Genomic DNA, 10182 nt, shown 5'->3' on the forward strand with positions numbered 1-10182 from the left:
ACACTACTCACACTTATTACTTTGCTAATTCTAGTTAAGAAAGAAGTACCAGGGTCAATCAAGTCCAGCTCGGCTTGAAATGGCAAAACCTAGGCACTGATCAGGGGCAATTCCAGTCTAACCCAACCAAATTAAGGTCAAGAAGGGCAGGGATGGGTTGGCTGAGCCCGACAGTGCTGGGCCTAGGCTGAGTTAAGAGAATTTAGGGTTGGGCTGAGGTTTTAAAAACTTTGAGCTTAAATTTTCACATGGCATACGATAGCAAATATGCGCTGGAAGGGATTCCAACACCAACAATTCCACAGACCCAGAAACACAATGGTAATCATCTCAAGTGGCAGAAATACTACTCGCAGGTATGATTTTTCACCTATATCTACTCCACTTTGCCACCATTTTTTTAGCCATAGCTCTTGCATTTAGGCAGCCAAAAATGCATAAAATTCATGGAAGCTCGCACATCAGAGTCTAGATCTACAACTTTCTTGAGCCAACAATTCCCATAATCAGATATCTTTTAATTCCAGCCAATCCTAATCAGAATCCAAGGAAATTGAAAGTTTTGGATCGACTTGGTAAAATCAACAAAACAGAACGATCCACCACAATTTCTTCAATCCTTCACTCTTCTTCCTCTCAAATTGAGATAAGGAAAAGAAAAACAAATTGGCTTTTCTCAATGTAGAAATCGAACAGGGAACCCAATTGAAAGGTGGTTTTTGCACATTCAAAAGTCAAAACCAGCAAAACAACGTAATTCCATAGAACGATAACAACAGCTAACATTAACAAGCTATATTCGATAGGGAAGTCCCAAAGACTGAAAACCATTTATAATTTATCATAGGTAGTCCACTAGAAGATGATGAACAGCGTTTTGAAGGAACAATACCAGATTGAATAGGACATAACAGAGAGGCAACACATAATGAATTCTAAGAGAAAAAGGTATGTTGAAGCTTAAGGTAGTCTACTCGTCATATTCTTGGTATTGCTTGAGGAGTTGGGTACAACCAGAGAGAGCAGAATCCTTCATGAATCCCATGGCGTTGGCGTAACGGATGTTGGAGCTGATGCCATTGTTGTTGGTGAGAATGACACGGGACTTGTCACGCCCTGGTGTCTTGGCTGTGCAGTCGGTCTGAGGGCTACTAATGAGCACCGACTCACAAAGCTCATCCTGATGATCGTCTGCAACTGTGATCCTGTAAGTCCCTGTAGCATCAGTCACAGCGTCGACATGGTACGCCACCTTAAGTGTTTCCCTGTCCTTGCATTCCACCCTAACTTTTGCACCTGTACAATTTTAGTGAAAATTAAGCAGAGCATATCAGCAGCAACAAAATTAAGCGATTCAAGCAAGTAAACCAGTATCAGTACAACTCAACAAGATTCACAGAGAAAAAGAAAAAGCGCAGATGAATGGTTTTCATATCAGAGATCTAGATCTAAGCCTAAAAACAACTTAGCAAGCGGTTTGGAAACCCCAACACCATAAAGTAATAAATTAAAATGAAGAAAACAAGGAGGAAGAGAGAAATGAAGAAGAAAGGGGGAAAACGAAGGACATTAGTAGTGCGAATTTACCAGGAATGTAAGTGGTAGCAGAGGTTTCGAAACCACAGCGGCAGGTATCACAGAAAACCTTGCCGACGACGACAAAGGGGTTCTTGACAGGGCGAGCGGCGCTCACGAGAGCCGGAAGGATACAAAGAGCGAACAAGATCAATACTCTTGCCATGGCTTATCTCGTTGCTGTGCTTGAGTTTTGAAGTTCGATTCTGGGAGTGAGAGAGATGAGATTTAGAAGAAGAAGAAGTAGCGGAAGGAATAAAGGAGTTATTTAGGAAAGCAGCGGTGGTGGAGTTCGGGTCTGGACTCTGGAGGATGGATTATAGTGAGGTGTACAGCTGGCACTTCAGTCGGTGATCACATGGGGTTGGTTCTCCCCATTCCTCTCAGAGAAAGGAGCGCCGCGTATCATTAATTTCGGTCCGGTGGGGCCCTTCTTCTCTTTACTCTACGCGGAGATGTGAAGAAAATAAAAGAAGGATCTTTTCCTTTTTATCATTTATCAATGAGGCGTGATTTAAGGAGGTTCAAAACAACCTTTCTGTAACGCGATTACAGGAAAAAGATGCCACACGCTATGAGAATTGAGATTATGAGATTATGAGATTATGAGATTTTGAGATTGATCAATCAACAGTTTTGGATAGGCATTCCGGGGCATTCATGTAAATATAAAAAAATTAACATACTTATGAGATTCCAATCTCATGGTTAAAAACTCCAAACATCTCAACACATACCATAAATAGATGCTGGATATGGATTACTCTCATCCGTTGGATAGATAATAATATCGTCCTCATAATTTCTTTAGCACGCGTGAAGGAGCGAGAGATGGTTCCCTCTCTGCTTTTCCTTTCCTTCCCGGCTGTCAAGGGTTGGGTCCCCCCCCCCCCCCTTCCTCTCCCGTCTCCATGAGGGAAGGTTGTAATTGGTAAATGCATGTGTATTTGGATTGAAACTGACGCAACCTTGTGTTATTAATTTGGCTTCTTAGAAGATATTAGTATCTAATACTGGTAAGTTAAATTGTTTGTGCATGGAAAAGGATTTTGCGTTGCAATTAAGCTATCATATTTACGCACTCATAATCTTATCTATCAGGTGATGGTGTCCTGTGGTCGGTTCGGTTCGGTTTCGATTGTATTGAATCAGTTTCTAGTTTGTTACTAGATCAATCTATCGATTTGTTATTATACGTATACATAGGGGTGTCAACGGGCCGATTTGGGCCGGTTTCGGTTTGAGCTTTTCGGTTTCAGTGTGACTTTTATAGAAATCGAAACCAAACCATTAAGAAATGTTCGGTTTTCGGTGTGATTTGGTTTTGTGTCGGTTTCGGTTTATGATAACGGGTTGATATCGGTTTGCTACCGGTTTTATATAACTAGTAAGGTCCGGTTAGTGCTAATTTTTCTTCTCTTTCTCTTATAAGTACATAAAATATTTCAAATACAATGCGTCTTTGTATCCTATGTCCTATGTCCTATGGATACAATTGGTTGGGTAATCACTAACAAAGGATATGAGATAAAGTGAGAAATTATCACAACACATTTAGGGGGCAATGGGGCATTAGGCATCTACTAATTTACTCATTTATCGGGTTAGGTCGGTTCGGTTTGGGTTCGGGCTACCGGTGCACCGTCGGGCTAGCCCAAACCAAACCAAACCGTTTGCCTCTCTGGATCCACAAACCGAACCCGAACCATTAAGAGTTCAGTCCGGTGTGGTCCGGGCTCGTTCGGGCTGGTTCGAGCCGATTTCATCGGTTCGGGTTGGGTATTGACAGCCCTACGTATACAATTGGACTATCATTTTGTTCGTCCAGGTCTCGATTCTTTTTATAGGATTTAGTCGGATTTTCGATTTCAATTTTGGTTTATATAGGTTCCATAAAACCTTAATCCAAAATCAAACTAATAAGGATTCAATTCAAATCATTTTGGATTTATTTATAATAAACTTTGACATTGTTAGTATGCATGACGCAATGAAGGTAAAGGTTTCAATCGGTTGTATTTCGATTTTGATTAATTCAAGATACACTATGTACAAACTAAAACTAAATATATCTAAAATACTAAAACCAAAACCAAACTGATTCAGTTCTATTAGTTTTCATGCATTCAAGTTAATTTGGTTCCTATATAAGTTTGAAATTTCGGTTCAATATTTGGTTTTTATTCACTTCCATATGTTTTTTCAATTCAGTTCAGTTTCAATTTTATTTGGTTCAAGTCATTTTTATTCGTTTCAATTCTTTTTGAATCAATTTTTTTTACTTTAAAACCAAAATCAAACCAACTTGAATTTTATTTTCTAAAACCAAATCAATTTTTTGGGTTTCAATTATAAATTGACACCCTTTAAGTGGGAGTTCGGTTCCTCCGCACATACATGTGAGAGGTAACCCTTGTCCTATTTTTGGCATTTACAAAAAGAGAAGAAATATTAATGGAAACAAAAAGGACAAGTGGTTATCTCGCATATGTAAGAATACCTACACGTACGTGTAGATGATCCATTCACGTTTTAGGCATCAATGATTGATACGTAACCAGTATCAATACCTTATCGATACAAATCCACCGATACATACATATGACATGCATTGAAAACAAGAATGATGTTTTGATCCCATATCCGTATCAGCGATGACTAATACAAGTACCATTAACTAAATCATGGATTTAGATTGATTTTTAATTGACGAATAATATTCAGTTTTTTTTCTAATGTAGAGATCCGTAAAGCTCGAACATGCATCACACAGTTACAGATTTAGGACAGAAAGAAGGAATTAGGGATTACCGTATCCTCCGGCCCTGCCCAACAGCCCATGTTGAAGTTCTACTCTGTTTTTTCTTGCCTTCTACTCGTGGTTTCGTGGGACGTGGGCGGGTCAATGTTTGACTATTGCTTGCTCATAGAAGACTGATTTGTTTGTATTCAATTTTATTTTGTAAATATTAGGTGGAGGGGGTTCCCATAATGTTAGTGTGTTGGGGGGGGGGGGGGGGGGGGGGGGGGGGAGGTCTCTCACGCCACACCAATGGTAATTTGGTGAATGGTATCATCTATGTGGGGTTATACATGATCAGGGTGGGACTGTGGAACAAAGAGAATAGTACAAAAACGAAAATCTCATGTGAGGGAACCATGATACACTGACATCATGGAAAATTTTCTCCTATTTTGGAAATGAGGGATTGAAAAATAATGTCATCCATGTGAAGTTGACATGGCGCTCACATGGTCAAAATAAGAGAAAGAGAGTTAGTATGGACCCCATTATTTTTTTTAATGTGAGAAAAATATAAGGAATTTATATAAAGACGACACTCTTATATAAGATATCATTTGCATGGCTGCATCTACAATTTTTCATTTCCATGGTTGTTTCGAATATCTTATAATTTACTGGTCAAAATTTCCTCTCAAAAACTTGACTTTTCTGCAAATTTCAAAAGCTTTACTTCGATGAATGACGAAGTATATATAAAACTGAGTAGAAATTGAAAAGGAAGAACAATATTTGCATTAAATTTGAGCACCAATTAACTACATGCAGGGTTTTATCCTTGTATCTTTGTTTCTTCTCTCTTTTTCACTACTGATAAATGTGTGTCATGTTTATTTTAGTCATTATTTTATATTTTATTTGAATTATACGTTGATAAACTTATTTTTCAACATTTTTTTTACAGGTAAACCCTAAGGAGGTTTGAATTCATGATCTCTTAATTATGAAGAGTTTTGGTCTTTACCAACTGAGTTACCCCCTTGGAGTTTATTTTTTCCAACATGTTGTTCGTTCTCTTATTACAATTGTTCAATTAATTGCCTTCATTAGTAAATGATCTTGGCATTTTGTCACCTTGATATATGGATGGCTCTCATGTCAATTCTGGGTTTTCTTTCACCAACTATCAAGTTTTACCAGCTTTGGATCATCTTATGTTAAAAACCAAAAGTCTAGGTTTACAGTGTATTTTGGAACAAGGGTATAAGAAAGTAGAGGTTTGGCTGAAAGGCCAGTTGACGCCAAAGGATCAAGCAAGTCTTGAACTGTTTAATAACCTATTGCATAATAAGATGTTGATTAATTTTTTGGATGTGTCTTTTATGTGTAAAAATAATATTACTACTTCGGTTGCTACTTGAATGGCTCAATGGGTTAGAACTTAGAAGTAGTATTTTATGAATTTTCCAACAAAATTAACTACCATAAGGCATATAAAGAAACAATTGAACGAAATATTTCCTCCATGGTTCATTATAGAGTTGATCCCAGTAAAAACCAATAAGGGGTATTAATCTGGATGGGCCTTTGGTTTTTTGAAAGATGGTAAACTCCTTTTCTTGATAGTCGATCGAAGTAAAAACAATCATATTTTGGAATCAGGGTTGACTGGAATCCTGAACGAGTTGGATTTTGTTGCCTGGAGAGGTTTGAACTGAAAGAAGTTTGGTGCTCTAATGAGATGCTACTTGGACTTCTTCCAACTCCATTCCTATCTCCATGGTTTTTTGAAGTCCTAACTTATGTTTTGAAGATTCTGAATCGAACCACTGATGTCTCTTTCAAACATTTCACCAATCCTTCTCTACTTAATTGGTTTAGATGTTTTGTTGCAAATGCCCCTTATACCCCTTGTAGTCTGATGTCTCTTTCAAACATTTCACCAACCCTTCTCTGCTTAACTGGTTTAGATGTTTTGTTGCAAATGCCCCTTATACCCCTTGTAGTCTCGACTATTGTACAAAAGTGCCCTTCTAATAGTTTATAAATTTCTTTATTTTCATCAAAAAAATAAGGGGTATTAAACTAGCACTCAACTCAGTTTCACATACAAGGACATTTTCGTTCGCCTACAAACCATTTAGATGGAATCCACGAAGTGATGGATTCCATCTGGATGGCTTGCCAACGTACAAGAATGTTCTCGTATGTGAACCTAAGCCGGCCTCGTTAAACTCTATGGTATGATTGCACACACTGACAGTGGATGTAAAAAGTACTGATTTGATGATCCCTACACGAAGGAATATCTTTTTCAATGCAAACACTAGAACAGACTATATGACCCCTTTTTTAATAATTAAAGTGGTGGCTTGTAGTTCGGGTCCATAACCTGGTTGTATCCTATCAGAAGCTGGGTTACAATAGATCTAGTGTGCACGGCTAAGCATAGGGATGTCAAACCCTAAATTGAACCGGTCAAATTGACTGATCAATCTCAAACCGAATCGAATCAGACTGGCTTTGGTTTGGATATTATGAAACCTGTTAAAAACCGGATTGCACTTGATAAAAAATTATAAAAATTCAAAAACCAGAAAAAAAACCAAACATTTCCATAAATCTTCCAATAAATGCATAGTAAACCAAAATTGGACCATACCGAGTCTACTATCAAACCAATAACAGCTCGATTAGATGAAGTTGAAATAAAATGAAACCAAACCAAATCGAACCTTCCCCCATTAGCCGGCTTTGTTCACCCATTATTAGCCCTAAATAGTTCAGCCGGGTCGAAACCGGACCAAACTGACTATTTGACACTCCTAGCTAAGCATGGTTCAAGTAAGCAAAATTGGCGTTTGATTCCAATCCAACTGGAAATTGGCCAAAATCGTCTAATATAAGTAAATGATCAATCATTTCAAATCGATAAGAATCAGGACTGAAATTGGCCGATTCGATATATCCGCTCCCAATTCGATATCGTATCGCCCTTAGGCGATACTAATTGGTTTTGCTAGTCATCGATACTGATACTATGCCAATAATGTATCGATAGCACGGTACATAAAAGGGGTAAAATGGTAAAAAAAAAAAAGAGTCATTTTTTAAAGAAATTCATGAGTAATTTTGTCCAATACATCCAATCCAGGCCGATACCGTATCAAAATCATATCGTTTTTGCAAAGTACTGATACCCCGTTCCCATACCGCGCACTAAAACCATGATCAACATTAACAAACCCACATTTGGTTAAGGCTGGGCTTCAGATTAAGAAGCCATGTCTGAGCTTGGGCCTGCCCTATATGCCTATGTGGAATCATTAATGATCCCACCATCATTATATCATCCAAAGTTGGAGATATGGACCCATGAACCCATCATCATATCATCACTAATACACAATTAAGAGAGTTGACTCTTCACCAACCACTGTCCTCTTTACTCTTTACATGAAAGCCTACAAAGAGTTGTAATACTATTAAGGGATTAATACTATTTTGAATCAGAAAGAGATGTCTACAGTCTACACCCATCCCTAAGTCAAACTAATCCATTAATTAGAGACCCAACAACCAACCACTTAGTTCACTTCATTCATTTCTTGGTAGGCTTTGAAGATGATTTCTTCCGAGGAATGCATTTCCCTTTCAGTCCTTTCTCCATCGTCTCTTCCTTCTCCATTTCCATTTTTGCTTCTCCCAATCCAGCCTTCAAACTCCTGCTCCCCCACTCCCCCCAACAAAACACAAATAACCAAATCAATGTCAGACACTTTATAATCTAATATTAAATCAAAGAAAGTAAATATACCATTTGGACGGTTATGATCATCCAATCAGACCAACTTTTTTTTTAACAAGGACCATCAATTTAATGACTTTGTCAGACTTTTATCATCAAAAGGACAGACAAGACCTTTTAATTGCTCTGTTTTTTTGACTTTTGTCACTCTAAAGCAAGAGGGCTTGTGTAGGTCGCTGTGTGTGTGTGTGCGTGAGTGTGAGAGAGAGAGAGAGATTGACAAACCTTTCTTGGTTATACGAGGATGACTTCTTCAGCGCAGACTCCACGGGAAGAACTCGATCTTCTGTCATAGATTCAACAATGCTACCACTGAAGTACTGCTTCTCTTCAGATTGTGGGTTTCCGAATCTTGGGTTCTCCGACATGAATTTGATCTCCGTTTCTTCCTCTTCCATGATCTTTGTCGCAGATTTACAGAGGACCCCTTTGTGAAGATTACTACTCTTCCTCACATTAGTGCTCGACTGATGCTTCAAACAAGGAGTGTTCTTTAATCCTTTGGTGGCAACAGAGCTGCCACAGGCGATGAGTTGAAGCAAAACTTTGTTCCTACCTCCCACTGTTGGTTCAGTGGCAGGAGAATAATCTTCTCGAAGCCTTTCAGGATCGCCATTGTCGTTGTTGTTGTTGTTATTGCTGTCATGGGCTTTCTCTGAAAGGGTTGAAGAAGTTGAGGGAGGGGAAGCATCGTCTAACGAGAGCTCTGTGGGGTTGTTGTCAATGTTATGAGTCTTGGGTTGCGTCTTGTGTTCTTCAATGATTTCATCAGTGGAAACCCCTCTTGAGCATCGAGAGTAAGGTTCATCGTCTTCTTCTTCGTCGTCTACTTCATCTTCTCTCGTGTAATCCAGTACTAAATCTTGTTCTTTTTCTCTGTGATGAGGCATAACGACTGGCTTTCGTTTAGGATGGAAATTGGGTTCTGGGTTTCGTTGTTTGTTGCTTACTTGAAGCTGTTGAAATCTCTCTGCAATTTCATTTTCTGAGAATGAGATTAGTATATAACAATTAAAGAGACACAGATAGGAACAGGGGAGTAGAACAGACCAGCACAGCCTTCAATGAGCTCAGACCCTTTGAGAACATACTCGTCTCCCCCTTCAGAAGGATATATAAGATCGTTCTCTGCTAAATCATTCCAGACATACCCATTCTTATAGTTCCTAAATGCAAAAACTCAGAAAACCCATTACTTACCACAGAAGCAAAATCATCCAAAATGAAGCAGACCCTGATAGAGAACAATATCTGAGTGAATTTAGATCAAGAAATCTACCTTTTGCAGGACCAAGAGAAGAGGGAAGGCAAGCCTTTGCCTCTGAGAGCCGTAAGCCGGTCCATTACATCTTTTACATTAGAAACCAGAAAAAAAAAAACCCAAAAGATTTAGAAACAGAGAGAGAGGTTAGAAAGTAAAGACAAAATTTTAACCAAAAATTAAAAAAAAGGCATTTTTTGTTAGTTGCAGTACCCTTTAAACGAAGCTGTTGGTTAGCCAAATGAGAAACCTCCATGAAATGGGGATGTTCGAGTTGGCCATTTCTGGAGAGATAATACAAGATCTGAACTTTCTTAAAAGCCTTTAACTTAGGCTGCACATATTTTCGAACACTACTTGGGCTTGTCTCCCTGCTTTTCCTTGCTCGCACATCCATCTCCTTCTTCTCTGCTTGCTTGATAACTAAAACCACAGCTCCCTTGATTCCCCTCTCACGGTGTCACCCACCCTCTTAAAAAGTACTAAAAGGGTAGAACTTGGGCTTCTCGTGAAACCCAAAAATTGTTAGCAGAAGTGAGAGAGAGAGATCTGTTTCCTCGGATCCCGAAAAAAGGGAGGAAATCGAAATTCAGAAGTGAAGTACCTCCCTACGCGGAGCTTTTGCCAGCTCTGCATGGAGATGGGTCATGGCCTTTATAAGTGTCATTACGACGTTAACTTCACAGTGGAATTTAGCTATGGAGTCTCTGAGTAATGGAAGTCTCTGTAGTCTGAGACTCTGAAAAGCCTAGCTACTTACACCCCACCACCAGAATTGCCAATAGATACGGCTGA

At 38.9% G+C, this 10182-nt stretch overlaps 2 protein-coding genes across 2 annotated transcripts; both read right to left on the bottom strand.

The window, feature by feature from the left end:
• Positions 1 to 757: 757 nt before the first annotated feature.
• Positions 758 to 1750, bottom strand: LOC122669700 (pollen-specific protein C13-like). The gene is made up of 2 exons (XM_043866534.1): positions 1588 to 1750; positions 758 to 1296 (listed from the first exon to the last, which is right to left on the bottom strand). Exons 1-2 carry the CDS (start codon positions 1739 to 1741, stop codon positions 971 to 973), a joined length of 480 nt encoding a protein of 159 aa, XP_043722469.1. The 5' UTR covers positions 1742 to 1750; the 3' UTR covers positions 758 to 970.
• Positions 1751 to 7839: 6089 nt separating this feature from the next.
• LOC122669696 (protein SOSEKI 2) lies at positions 7840 to 9897 on the bottom strand. The gene is made up of 5 exons (XM_043866527.1): positions 9601 to 9897; positions 9406 to 9475; positions 9177 to 9292; positions 8352 to 9096; positions 7840 to 8043 (listed from the first exon to the last, which is right to left on the bottom strand). Exons 1-5 carry the CDS (start codon positions 9782 to 9784, stop codon positions 7920 to 7922), a joined length of 1239 nt encoding a protein of 412 aa, XP_043722462.1. The 5' UTR covers positions 9785 to 9897; the 3' UTR covers positions 7840 to 7919.
• Between the last annotated feature and the right edge of the window lie 285 nt (positions 9898 to 10182).

This window comes from Telopea speciosissima, chromosome 7 (genome assembly GCF_018873765.1).
Source record: "Telopea speciosissima isolate NSW1024214 ecotype Mountain lineage chromosome 7, Tspe_v1, whole genome shotgun sequence".
NCBI classification, from domain to species: Eukaryota; Viridiplantae; Streptophyta; class Magnoliopsida; order Proteales; family Proteaceae; genus Telopea; species Telopea speciosissima.

Bases quoted from the DNA above. Each gene is read 5' to 3' on its own strand.
- LOC122669696 (XM_043866527.1), bottom strand. From the start codon at position 9,784: ATGGATGTGCGAGCAAGGAAAAGCAGGGAGACAAGCCCAAGTAGTGTT. The intron at 9,476-9,600 runs GTACTGCAACTA...CTAATGTAAAAG, and splicing joins CCAACAGCTTCGTTTAAAGG to ATGTAATGGACCGGCTTACG. The intron at 9,097-9,176 runs GTCTGTTCTACT...ATGAAATTGCAG, and splicing joins GCTCATTGAAGGCTGTGCTG to AGAGATTTCAACAGCTTCAA.
- LOC122669700 (XM_043866534.1), bottom strand. From the start codon at position 1,741: ATGGCAAGAGTATTGATCTTGTTCGCTCTTTGTATCCTTCCGGCTCTC. The intron at 1,297-1,587 runs GTAAATTCGCAC...AAAATTGTACAG, and splicing joins TGCTACCACTTACATTCCTG to GTGCAAAAGTTAGGGTGGAA.